The following is a 14,209-nucleotide window of genomic DNA, read 5'->3' on the forward strand; positions in this document are numbered from 1 at the left end:
CGTCTCATGCTACCACTAGAGTGAAAGCACTACCAGCATTCAAAAGTGACCAAAACATCAGCCAGGAAGCATAGGAACTGAGAAGTGGTCTGTGGTCACCACCTGCAGAACCATTCCGTTTTTGGGGGTGTCTTGCTAATTGCCTATAATTTCCACCTGTTGTCTATTCCATTTGCACAACAGCATGTGAAATTTATTGTCAATCAGTGTTGCTTCCTAAGTGGACAGTTTGATTTCACAGAAGTGTGATTGACTTGGAGTTACATTGTGTTGTTTAAGTGTTCCCTTTATTTTTTTGAGCAGTGTATATATATATATATATATATATCGATATGGTGGTATATATATGGTGGTATGTATAGACAGTATATGAATAGAAACGGTGTCTACAGCAGTAGTTTTATAGGATGAGCCTTGTCTAGAATATATATATACATATATACTGTATATATACATATACATATATGAAGTGGGAAAACACTATGTAAACATTATTATAAACTGGGTGGTTCGAGGCCTGAATGCTGATTGGCTGACAGCCGTGGTATATCAGACCGTATACCACAGGTATGACAAAACATTTATTTTTACTGCTCTAATTACATTGATAACCAGTTTATAATAGCAATACGGCACTTCGGGGGTTTGTGATATATGGCCAATATACCACAGCTAAGGACTGTGTCCAGGCACTCCGTGTTGCGTCGTGCGTAAGAACAGCCCTTAGCTATGGTATATTGGTCATATACCACACCCCCTCGGGCCTTATTGCTAATTATACAATGGGTGAGTCTAATCCTGGATACTGATGGGTTAGCACCGGCTAAATCTATGACGTTGAAATGCCTATTTACTCTGTTCCATCTGACTGCTCAATCCACTGGCTCATCAGCCCAGCCAGGCAATTTATATACAAGATCAACACTGTAAAAAGCATCTAGACATTATCTCCCATTTCTTTTAGACTAGCATTTGGTTTTCAACAGCAGAGTCTACTAGTAATAACCTTGCTGTCTGTCTCTCCAATAACCTTGTTGTCTGTCTCTCCAATATTTTCAACATTGTTTCAATATTGAAATTGGATCTCCAGCTGTCCTATGTTAATGAACGTGTCAGGACTCGGGACAAGACAGACAGGATGGCAGCTTTTCTCAGCCAATCGAAATCATGAATCATCATAAAAATATGTCAATCATTATTTGAATATATTGGTAACCCGTTGTATAAAAGTGATAATGCCTTCGAAAGCCGGTGTTTCGAGGATATATTGGCACGGTTTGCCGGCCCGAGACGAACACACCCGTGACAATAAATCCTCCAAACACCGGCCTCGAGGACATTATCACTTAATTATAAGTGCTGCATTGGCCATCGGAGACACACCTATGCTTGCTAACGGTTCCATCCATAAGAACATCATGTTTAGATTGCTGTCTGAATCATCTCTTGTATTTATTTCTACACGCACATTATTTCCCTTTGCTTCCAGCCTAGTATTTGGATTGGTACAGCGGGGGTTAATATAAGCCTTGCTGTGTCTGCCTGTCCGACCTGTAGGAAACAATGTTTCACTTTTGAAAATTTGATCTCTGTAGTACCATAGAGTGAACGGTGCCCAGACGAGACCAGACAGCCTTGTCACATCATTATCATGGGACATATCCAAGTAAGTGCCAATAGAAGAAAAAAAAAGGTAAAACAAAAAATGCAAATTGACGTGACTGAGTTAGCTGAAGCTGGCTTGGCTAGCAATTGACAAGAAGCCTGCATAGCAACCATTTCGTTTAGAATGGACAACCAGTCCTTTCGCATAGCAACTTTGCAAAAGTAATTAAGGACCGGGACACGTCTGTAGCAACGTGACCAAAAGAACTAACAACCAGATTTCTGTTCGGGACTATATCTTCTGGTGGATGAATGATATTGAATGAATTGACTTATCAAAATAATGTTTGAATTCATCAAAATAATGTTTTCATCAAAATATGTAATTCACTGTTATTTTAGTATGTTGGTAAGAGTTTTATAAAAGCAATAAGGCACCCGAGGCAGTGCTGTACCATGAATACATTCACAGGTAAATGGGTTGACGGGCCCTCCACTATCGCTTTGGGCCGAACAACGGCACTTACCTGTGACTGTATTCATGATACAGCACTGCCTCTTGTCCCTTATTGCTTAATTAAAGTGACCAGTGTTCAATGACTCTATGTACATAGGGCAGCAGTCTCTAAGGTAGAGTACCGGCTGGTAGCCGACTAGTAACAGTGACTAAGTTCGGGGCAGGGTACTGGGCAGAGGCCGGCTAGTGGTGACTATTTAACAGTCTGATGGCCTCGAGATAGAAGCTGTTTTTCAATCTCTTGGTCCCAGCTCTAATGCACCTGTACTGTCCCCACCTTCTAGATGCTAGCGGGGTGAACAGGCCGTGGCTCGGTTGGGCCAATCCAAATTTCTGTTGGAAAGGAGCTGTTGCGCCTTCTTCACCACACTGTCTGTGTGGATGGACCATTTCAGGTTGTGTGTGTCTAGCATGTCTTCCTGTGTGTGTGTGTGTGCGTGCGTGCGTAGACTCACATTGTTGCGCGGAGCGTTGGCCTGGACAGGGTCCTCTGCAGCCAATGCAATGCTACTCATGGATATCACTACCAGGATACACATCTCAAAGTACCGCAGGCTGACAATATAATGACACAGACGCCGCACCCTGGAGAGAGAGAGAGAGAGAGAGAGAGAGAGAGAGAGAGAGAGAGAGAGAGAGCGAGAGAGAGAGAGATAGAGATCCTATAGTCCATACACAGCTCACCTGAGAGACTAATGTAGACGCTGTTCCTAGTAATGGCTGGCTGCATATAGACGGGCTATAACATTGGCTGGCTGGCTGCATATAGACGGGCTATAATATTGGCTGGCTGGCTGCATATAGACGGGCTATAACATTGGCTGGCTGGCTGCATATAGACGGGCTATAACATTGACTGGCTGGCTGCATATAGACGGGCTATAATATTGGCTGGCTGGCTGCATATAGACGGGCTATAACATTGGCTGGCTGGCTGCATATAGATGGGCTATAACATTGGCTGGCTGGCTGGCTGCATATAGACGGGCTATAACATTGGCTGGCTGGCTGCATATAGACGGGCTATAACATTGGCTGGCTGGCTGCATATAGATGGGCTATAACATTGGCTGGCTGGCTGGCTGCATATAGACGGGCTATAACATTGGCTGGCTGGCTGCATATAGACGGGCTATAACATTGGCTGGCTGGCTGCATATAGACGGGCTATAACATTGGCTGGCTGGCTGCATATAGACGGGCTATAACATTGGCTGGCTGGCTGCATATAGACGGGCTATAACATTGGCTGGCTGGCTGCATATAGACGGGCTATAATATTGGCTGGCTGGCTGCATATAGACGGGCTATAACATTGGCTGGCTGGCTGCATATAGACGGGCTATAACATTGGCTGGCTGGCTGCATATAGACGGGCTATAATATTGGCTGGCTGGCTGCATATAGACGGGCTATAACATTGGCTGGCTGGCTGCATATAGATGGGCTATAACATTGGCTGGCTGGCTGGCTGCATATAGACGGGCTATAACATTGGCTGGCTGGCTGCATATAGACGGGCTATAACATTGGCTGGCTGGCTGCATATAGATGGGCTATAACATTGGCTGGCTGGCTGGCTGCATATAGACGGGCTATAACATTGGCTGGCTGGCTGCATATAGACGGGCTATAACATTGGCTGGCTGGCTGCATATAGACGGGCTATAACATTGGCTGGCTGGCTGCATATAGACGGGCTATAACATTGGCTGGCTGGCTGCATATAGACGGGCTATAACATTGGCTGGCTGGCTGCATATAGACGGGCTATAACATTGGCTGGCTGGCTGGCTGCATATAGACGGGCTATAACATTGGCTGGCTGGCTGCATATAGACGGGCTATAACATTGGCTGGCTGGCTGGCTGCATATAGACGGGCTATAACATTGGCTGGCTGGCTGCATATAGACGGGCTATAACATTGGCTGGCTGGCTGGCTGGCTGCATATAGACGGGCTATAACATTGGCTGGCTGGCTGGCTGCATATAGACGGGCTATAACATTGGCTGGCTGGCTGCATATAGACGGGCTATAACATTGGCTGGCTGGCTGCATATAGACGGGCTATAATATTGGCTGGCTGGTTGCATATAGACGGGCTATAACATTGGCTGGCTGGCTGGCTGCATATAGACGGGCTATAACATTGGCTGGCTGGCTGCATATAGACGGGCTATAACATTGGCTGGCTGGCTGGCTGCATATAGACGGGCTATAACATTGGCTGGCTGGCTGGCTGCATATAGACGGGCTATAATATTGGCTGGCTGGCTACATATAGACGGGCTATAACATTGGCTGGCTGGCTGGCTGCATATAGACGGGCTATAATATTGGCTGGCTGGCTACATATAGACGGGCTATAACATTGGCTGGCTGGCTGCATATAGACGGGCTATAACATTGGCTGGCTGGCTGGCTGCATATAGACGGGCTATAACATTGGCTGGCTGGCTGGCTGCATATAGACGGGCTATAATATTGGCTGGCTGGCTGCATATAGACGGGCTATAACATTGGCTGGCTGGCTGCATATAGACGGGCTATAACATTGGCTGGCTGGCTGCATATAGACGGGCTATAACATTGGCTGGCTGGCTGGCTGCATATAGACGGGCTATAACATTGGCTGGCTGGCTGCATATAGACGGGCTATAACATTGGCTGGCTGGCTACTGCTTTTGTTTTCTATTAATTGATTGTAGGTTTAGGCAAAGGTTTACAAGTCCTCTACAAAGATGGATATTTGACTGAGTGTGTGGACTTAAAGGAAAGTGCTATTCGATTGCCTTTACGACATATACTGTAACATTTTAACAGCTTCGCTAAAGGAGTTAAAAGTGGGGCCAGATGACAATGTCAACATGCAGGGACTTGCTACATGGAAGGCAGAGTGTTTGTGGCGTGAATGGTGTGAGTTGTGTAGCACAGAGCGGTGTTGTGTAGAGCTGTCCACGCGGGCCACTCACACGTTGGCCTGGCCAAACACAAACATGGAGCTGTAAGGCAGGATGGGTCTGGGTCCACTCTGAGTCCGCTCCTCCAGGGTCTTCTTCTCCTCGTTCATAGGCATGGTCTCACAGTCTATACTGTTCACTGGGACACAGACACAAAGGTTTACATACACCTCAGCAACACAAGACACTGAAGTAACAGTATTAGAGGGAAAATAGGTTTGCGGTACTGACTGGGGATAAGGGTTAGTGTTAAGGTTGATACTGACTGGGTATAAGGGTTAGTGTTAAGGTTGATACTGACTGGGTATAAGGGTTAGTGTTAAGGTTGATACTGACTGGGTATAAGGGTTAGTGTTAAGGTTGATACTGACTGGGGATAAGGGTTAGTGTTAAGGTTGATACTGACTGGGTATAAGGGTTAGTGTTAAGGTTGATACTGACTGGGGATAAGGGTTAGTGTTAAGGTTGATACTGACTGGGTATAAGGGTTAGTGTTAAGGTTGATACTGACTGGGGATAAGGGTTAGTGTTAAGGTTGATACTGACTGGGGATAAGGGTTAGTGTTAAGGTTGATACTGACTGGGTATAAGGGTTAGTGTTAAGGTTGATACTGACTGGGGATAAGGGTTAGTGTTAAGGTTGATACTGACTGGGTATAAGGGTTAGTGTTAAGGTTGATACTGACTGGGTATAAGGGTTAGTGTTAAGGTTGATACTGACTGGGGATAAGGGTTAGTGTTAAGGTTGATACTGACTGGGTATAAGGGTTAGTGTTAAGGTTGATACTGACTGGGGATAAGGGTTAGTGTTAAGGTTGATACTGACTGGGGATAAGGGTTAGTGTTAAGGTTGATACTGACTGGGTATAAGGGTAGTCTCCCCGGGTGGGGGGGTGATGGTGACAGGGGGGATGTTGACGGCCGTCTGTCCAGTCCGTCTGACGTTCCTCTGGTTGTCTGAGTCTTCAGGTCCCTCGGTGCCCCACCTCTGATCTCCAGGGTCCTGCTGGGGGCTGATGGCCAGGGAGTCGCCCTCAGACTCCACATATCTGTCCCTGGGAAACAAATACAATTACCATAGATTACAAGTCATTGATCTCTGGTACGAGGTAGACACATCTACTCCTCTAAAATAATGTTGTGTGATATGCTTTCATCAGTACAAAATGATGTATAATACTAGATTTGCAGTCATGTAGAAATCATCTGAGAAGTAACAGAGACAGCCTGGAACAGAGCCAGTCTTACCTGTGGCCCCTCCCCTTCTCTCTCTCACTGTGGTCCTCTCCCTCCAGTGTGGACTGGCCCCTTGAGCCGTGGGTCTTGTGTCTCTTCCTCTCCCCATTGGCTCCGTTCTCTCCCCTGGAGCACCTCTCTCCCGAGCGGCCATCTTTGTGGCGTGACCTGCGCTCGCCCTTGCCTCCGCTGTTGACAGTGCCGTTGCCCTCTCTGGCCTGTCTGTGGGAGTGGTGGTGGCGGTGCTCTCTCTCCCCCGTCCCCCCTCCTCCTCCCTCATCCACTAAGGTCTGGTGGTGGTGCCTCCTGCCCCCCTCTCGGCTGCGTGACCGCTCACTCTTCCCCTCCTTGCCCCGGGTGCCGTCTGGGTCCTTGCTACGACTGTGGTGGACATGGTGCCTACCCTCTTTGCCTGGATCGCCATTCTCATTGGCCTCGTCGATGGGTCTCTCCCTGTCCCGGTGGCGGTGGTGCCTGCGTGGCTGGGGGCCGGCCGGGTCCTCAGGGGTATCCGTCTCCTCAGGGGTCCGGGGCTTGTGTTGGCCCATAGGGCCGGGGCCGTCATGGGGTTCCACCACCAGGGGCCGGTCCAGGTGGGTCTTCATGTCAGGGCGGATGTGCAGGGCGGAGGACATACGAAGCCTCTCCTCAGGGTCCAGCTCGCTATACAGGGCCTCACTGCTGGCCCGCAGGTTATGTCTCCTCAGCTGAGTGGTTCGCTGCTCCCAAACTGACATCATCTTCAGAGACTTCTGCTGCTCCTTACTGCAGGTGGACAGACAGGGCAGTTCACCTTTATTAGGGTACATTGAACCTGTCTTTTACTGCGCGATTGATATGTATTTCATGTATTTGAAAATAATCATTCTGGAATACATCACACGTCATAACAGATAAACCCCTGCATGCTGAATGACATACAGTATGGAAGTGCAATGGAGGTTTTATCACAGAAAAACAGTCCCTCTCCATTACCACATGTAAAAAGAGAGACTATATGGACAGGCCAAGCATGCTTCAGTTGACTTGCCCTGTCAATGTCTGTAGAGCACTTTGAAATGGTTGAACACATGCATTGTAAATCAGTAGTCTACCTATGCCATATAGACCACCCGTATACAGATACATCAAACATGACTTCCTTTACTGTGTAGAAAGCAGAATTAACTTTCATACAATACAATGGCATGAAAACGACTACCATGTCTACTCGTGCTAGCATTGTGGGAATGTTCAACCCCAGGACTCCAATCTAGCCTCCACTACGTACCCTCCATGTAGTACACTGAGAACAGAGTAAGCTCTAAACTGAGGTATCTGGTTAGGGGTGAATGGAGAGGTGGCAGGGGATTATTTGAGTGAACTTACAGTATAGTGTACGGTACACTATAAGGAGGGAATGATCAAGCTACTGTGGTGGCAAAAGTAAAGAAGCAAGACGAGATGTTTATTCCATCTTGCTTCAATAATGTCAACATGAGGATGACGGTCATCACCAGGAAGTTATGTTATGTTATACAAATAGATTGTCATGGCCATCGTACAGTAAGTTAGTTTACCTCAAGTAGTGATGGACTGGGGAGCAGACATAACTCCTACAACACATGAAGGAGCACATTGAAACAAACAAGGGACAGACTAAGAGGCATTAATAGGCTAGGAGACATTGGAAACAAAGACACAGGGGAAAACAAGAACTTAGAAAGACTGACAGAGCAGAAACACGGGGCAACAGCCTAACACAGACACCAAAGGACTTACTTCACTGAGAGTAGAACTGAAAATAAAGAAGACAAATGAACGGCACTACAGACTACCTGCACTACAGAAAGTAGACTTAGTACTTGACTATATCTTAAACAATCCTACCCCCAAGTTACATTATCCTTACCTTCTAGTAATGAGAAAAACTAGTCCCTAATATAAAAGAGGGACATGGTACTTTGCCAAAGGGCCTCTGGCGTTTCAGGCAGATGTGTGTGTGCGCTTGTGTTTTGCCTCTCCAGCTGCCTGGCTGTGGCATCTGGTCGTAAGGTACATGGTGGCCTTTACAGAGCTGTTCAAATGGAACTTCTGACTCACTGAGTGCCAGCGACAGTTTCTAGTGGCTTTGCTGTGGGTCGTTAGGACAGGGAGGGAGAGCGTCTCGCAGTCTGCTTGACACAACACGAGCCTGCTGTCAACCCAGCCCATCCCAACCCAACCCACACAACCCAGCCCTGCCCTGCCAGCCTAGCCCAGCCCAACCCAACCCACACAACCCAGCCCTGCCCTGCCAGCCTAGCCCAGCCAGCCCAACCCAGCCCAGCTCAACCCAGCCCTGCCCTGCCAGCCTAGCCCAGCCCAGCCCAACCCAACCCAACCCACACAACCCAGCCCAGCCCTGCCCTGCCAGCCTAGCCCAGCCAGCCCAAACCAGCCCAGCTCAACCCAGCCGAGCCAGCCCAGCAGCACAACACAACTGTTCTGCCTGCGGCTATGGAACCCTGACCTGTTCACCGGACGTTCTACCTGTCCCAGACCTGCTATTTTCAACTCTCTAGAGACAGCAGGAGCGGTAGAGATACACTGAATGATCGGCTATGAAAAGCCAACTGACATTTACTCCTGAGGTGCTGACCTGTTGCATCCTCTACAACCACTGTGATTATTATTATCTGACCCTGCTGATCATCTATGAACATTTGAACATCTTGGCCATGTTCTGTTATAATCTCCACCCGGCACTGCCAGAAGAGGACTGGCCACCCCTCATAGCCTGGTTCCTCTCTAGGTTTCTTCCTAGGTTCTGGCCTTTCTAGGGAGTTTTTCCTAGCCACCGTGCTTCTACACCTGCTTTGCTTGCTGTTTGGGGTTTTAGGCTGGGTTTCTGTACAGCACTTTGAGATATCAGCTGATGTAAGAAGGGCTTTACTTATCGTAAGAGTAGGGGTGTTAACCCCGGTGTCCTGGCTAAATTCCCAATCCGGCCCTCAAACCATCACGGTCACCTAATAATCCCCAGTTTACAATTGGCTCATTCATCCCCCTCCCCTCCCCTGTAACTATTCCCCAGGTCGTTGCTGTAAATGAGAACGTGTTCTCAGTCAACTCACCTGGTGAAAAATAACGGATAAATAAATAAATACATTTGATTTGAACACCGCCCCAGTATACTCTGTCTGCTCAGACTACCTTTGAGTACACTGACACAGTGCAGCGATGAGAGCGAGGGAGATAATCTCAGTCTGAGATGAAGAGGTAAAAATATGAGGGGCTGTAAAGTCATTCTTTAGAGAGGGAGGTCATGAGGAGAGTTCAGTCACTACAACAAGTGCAGATGTACAGTATCAATCACAATGAACACGAAGAGGTGCATACATGTATGTACATACAGAACGAGCATACCAATCTCATAATACCTGTTACTGGAAAAAAGGCTGCCACATTCATCTGCTACAGTTCAACACAGAGGAAAACTCACAATGGTATGGCTCAATGCTCAGGAGAAACAGTTGGGAGTCAAAGGGGAGACGGAGGGAGGGGAGGTGAGGTAGCCTGGTGGTGCAGTGTGTTTGTGCTCTAGCACAAACAATAGAATAATTGTTGTACTGTACATACAGTATAGGACCCAGGCTAGGGAGGAGGAGGAGGGTGATGAGGTATAGTGTAACGGAGAGTAAACACTCACAGTGAATTAACGCTGCAGACGGACGAGCTGCTAGAGAGTGCACCTTGACTTTGCTTTACAAAACTGCACATGCAAAAAAAACAAAAGACGGGGGAGGGAGAACAAAAGAGGGGGAGAGGTCAGGGCCAGAAGGAGGACAGGGCACCCTCTGTCCATCCATCCGCCTGCCTGTCCCTGACTCTCCCACTACACGTCAACTCAATGGGAGTCTCAGTTTGAGACCAACAGAATGAGTTAACAAAGGAATGAGAGTAGCAGCTTTGAGACTTTCAACCTCCAAGACAAATTGCGAAAACAGTCATATTTCGCATTGCAGAGACCAATTTATAGGGGCCATATTTCAAGTCCAATTATACATTACATGTATATTTCCTTTGAGGAAATGAGGAGGAAAAAATTCCCAAAGCCTATATTAATAAGAAGATTGAACAAACCAATGGCTACATTACATTTTTTTAAATAACAAGAGAAAACAGTGCTTTGAAACATTTAAGACAAAACATTTAAAACAATGACAGAATCACATATCCTGCTACCATCGACTATGAATACACTAATTACAGGTGTTATACAGTACATACTGGTGAATGGCAATACAAGGATACGGTGCCCATACAATGACTGAAATGTGCCAAATCTTATGTGGACTATCTATTTCTTTTTCGCTCAATTTACATTTCAGGTTAAGTACCTGTCCTTCCAAGAGAGATTAGTGGTAAGGGTTCCAACAAAGGCATACACCAGAGGTTCCACTGTCACCAGAACCATGTGTCTGAATGTACAGCGTTGCATGCACAATCTGGGCTCACTGTTGAGGAAATTACCTTGCTGGCATTGCCCTCTCCGCTCCATGTTGGCCTGTGTACAGGATGCTGTGTAGCCTATGTGGGGGTGGGAGCCAGAGTATTAAGGTGTCTCTGAACCTAGCCAAGGTCTTAGCAGGCATTAAGCCTTTTATCAACTGCTTCTCAACACACTTACACCGTTGAGCCCTTCAGTGACTCAAAGAGAGAACACATGATCTATCAAAACACCAGACATTGGGAACAGAAGGGTTACATCCTATGTAACTCCTCAGAAGAGCACAATCAACTGAAAAAATTGGTTGTCCAGACAGAATAATACAACATAAAGCCACAAACAGCAGATACAATCCCATGTAGACATACTTGGTGTGGTGTGTCTGGGAGGCATGGCTGTGGGAGGGGTGTGAGGGAGGGAGGTTTGATCTGTGGGAAGGGGTGTGAGGGAGGGAGGTTTGACCTGTGGGAGGGGGTGTGAAGGAGGGAGGTTTGACCTGTGGGAGGGGGTGTGAGGGAGGGAGGTTTGACCTGTGGGAGGGGGTATGAGGGAGGGAGGTTTGATCTGTGGGAGGGGTGTGAGGGAGGGAGGGAGGTTTGATCTGTGGGAAGGGGTGTGAGGGAGGGAGGTTTGACCTGTGGGAGGGGGTGTGAGGGAGGGAGATTAGACCTGTGGGAGGGGGTGTGAGGGAGGGTTTGACCTGTGGGAGGGGGTGTGAGGAAGGTTTGATCTGTGGGAGGGGATGTGAGGGAGGGAGGGAGGTAGGATCTGTGGGAGGGGGTGTGAGGGAGGTATGATCTGTGAAAGGGGGTGTGAGGGAAGGAGGGAGGTAGGATCTGTGGGAGGGGGTGTGAGGGAGGTTTGACCTGTGGGAGGGTGTGTGAGGGAGGGAGGTTTGATCTGTGGGAGGGGGTGTGAGGGAGGTTTGATCTGTGAAAGGGGGTGTGAGGGAGGGAGGTTTGACCTGTGGGAGAGGGTGTGAGGGAGGGAGGTTTGATCTGTGAAAGGGGGTGGGAGGGAGGTTTGATCTGTGAAAGGGGGTGTGAGGGAGGTTTGATCTGTGAAAGGGGGTGTGAGGGACGGAGGTTTGATCGGTGAAAGGGGGTGTGAGGGAGGGAGGTTTGATCTGTGAAAGGGGGTGTGAGGGAGGTTTGATCTGTGAAAGGGGGTGTGAGGGAGGTTTGATCTGTGAAAGGGGGTGTGAGGGACGGAGGTTTGATCGGTGAAAGGGGGTGTGAGGGAGGGAGGTTTGATCTGTGAAAGGGGGTGTGAGGGAGGTTTGATCTGTGAAAGGGGGTGTGAGGGAGGGTTGATCTGTGGGAAGGGGGTGTGAGGGAGGGAGGTTTGATCTGAGGGAGGGGGTGTGAGGGAGGGAGGTTTGACCTGTGGGAGGGGGTGTGAGGGAGGTTTGATCTGTGAAAGGGGGTGTGAGGGAGGGAAGTTTGATCTGAGGGAGGGGGTGTGAGGGAGGTTTGATCTGTGGGAGGGCTATGAGAGAGGGAGGGCAGGGGGGGTAGCAAGGGGGAAACTGTATCAAACGTCTGATCATGACTTACGCTGTGATGGAGATGTTTGCGGCCGACATGGGGCTGACCTCCTTGACCTCCTTGGCCTTCTGGAGGGCCATCTTCTTGGTGATGGCCACCTCCTGCTCTTCCTCATCCTGAGGAGCACAAACACAGTGAGGAACGGAGACCACCCAGGGATGGGTAGGTGGGCCATCAATGGTTCCATGATGATAAGCCCTGCCACAAGCCAAAAAAAAAAGCCTTCACCTCTCTCTGGTGTGGCCGCAAAGATTTAAGCCTCTTCCCCATAGGTGTATTATTATGAATGGTCGCAAATCATACAACCAGTTGGGAGGTTCATTACCTTGAGTTATTGACCAGGACAAACATCAGTCATCCCAGAACAGCCCCAGGCGACAGGGTTAAGGAACCAATAAAGCAAGGCACTATATATCCTAATAGGAATATTCACTGTCATATTCAACAAACATAAATACGGGAATGAAATTCCATGTGGCATTTGATTAGACATCTGACTTTCGTGATGGATCATCAGGGGAACACGTCTCTCTGTCTCTCTATCCAGGGTTCTCAGGGACTCCAGGGAGGGGAGGTTCCAGTCAGAGAACACAGAGGCTGGAAGCCCTACTGTAGTATGTACTCTACCTTAGTGAGCTCCTGTGCGTTTGCAAGGTTGTCAACAGCGATGGCCAAGAAGACATTGAGGAGAGTGTCTGATCAGTGAGGGGTCAGGAAAGTTCAAACCGTTAATGAGTCGATCAATATTTACATTGGATCTTATACAGTGTGGATATATATATATATTCTTATAGCTTACAAATCAACGCTAAATCATGATACTATCACAGAGCTCTGAAGTCATGATGCTTGACAGTAGTAAAGGTTAATCAATGCAGGTCGATCATCCAGAGAGGATACAGTTTCCAAACAGGGTGAGAACGATGAAGTAGATGGAGGAGAACATTCCCCGGCGCACGCCCCCCTGGGACTCTATCCCATGATACATCACCGCATTCCAGTCCTCTCCTGTCAGAATCTGGGAGACACACAAACACATTGTTACACGGATTTCGCTAATGGCATTACAGTAGTTATAGCATGAAATGATTTTCAAAAGGAAGACAAAAATCCGACTTCATTTAGCCTTTTGTGAACTTCACCTGGAAAACTGTGAGAATGGCTGCTGGAAAGGTGTCAAAGTTTGTTGTTGGCGTCTCCTCGTCAAAATTAAACCTGCAATAGGAAACACAGAACACAGGTTAGAACACAGGTTCACACTCGAGATTTTATAATCCCTCATCACCATGGAAATTGAGAAGATGAGAGGAACCCCACTTAGTCCTACTTTACTATTGTGTTGCTCCAGCACAATAGGCATAGTACATCTTGCCACTGTCAGAGCCCTAACAGCTCGGTTGGCTCCCGCAAACCTCTCCGTCAAGGCTGATTTCACAACAACTTGTGCTAATCTTGATATTCTGTATTGCTCTGTAACAATCTACAGGGACCTCATTACACCTTCCAACAATGAGAACCGTGCAGAAAGCAAACGAAGTGTGTCCTCTCTCTGCTTGCTGAAATCCGTTGGTGCATAGACGGATATTCATTAGTACAGCTCTCATTAGTTCCCCAACTAGAGAAAAGACAATGCAGGTCTGCAGAAAACCCTCCACTCTACTGTGAGGTAAAAAGATGTGCGTCTGTACAAACGAATCATCATAATATACAAAATACAACAGATCAATACAATATTATACAATAGATAAAACAAGTGACTTACTGTATAGTGTACATCTAATATTGTATCTATCCCACTAAATGTGTTTATTTTATTTTGACTAGGACAGGCATAATGTTGAATATGAATTATATTCAAAGAGTGAATAAT

At 47.6% G+C, this 14,209-nt stretch overlaps 1 protein-coding gene across 1 annotated transcript in view; it reads right to left on the reverse strand.

Annotated features, from left to right (window-relative positions):
• Positions 1-14,209, reverse strand: part of cacna1ba (calcium channel, voltage-dependent, N type, alpha 1B subunit, a) — a 147,223-nt gene that overhangs the window by 43,065 nt on the left and 89,949 nt on the right. Inside the window, exons 15-23 of the mRNA XM_039013923.1 lie at positions 13,482-13,554; positions 13,240-13,357; positions 12,967-13,034; positions 12,349-12,455; positions 9,992-10,054; positions 6,334-7,086; positions 5,947-6,134; positions 5,098-5,224; positions 2,578-2,707 (exon numbers count right to left, since the gene is read on the reverse strand). Of these exons, the coding sequence (XP_038869851.1) occupies positions 2,578-2,707; positions 5,098-5,224; positions 5,947-6,134; positions 6,334-7,086; positions 9,992-10,054; positions 12,349-12,455; positions 12,967-13,034; positions 13,240-13,357; positions 13,482-13,554 (1,627 nt within the window). The remainder of the gene's footprint in view (positions 1-2,577; positions 2,708-5,097; positions 5,225-5,946; positions 6,135-6,333; positions 7,087-9,991; positions 10,055-12,348; positions 12,456-12,966; positions 13,035-13,239; positions 13,358-13,481; positions 13,555-14,209) is intronic.

The sequence above is a fragment of the Salvelinus namaycush genome, chromosome 18 (genome assembly GCF_016432855.1).
Source record: "Salvelinus namaycush isolate Seneca chromosome 18, SaNama_1.0, whole genome shotgun sequence".
Taxonomy (NCBI): Eukaryota; Metazoa; Chordata; class Actinopteri; order Salmoniformes; family Salmonidae; genus Salvelinus; species Salvelinus namaycush.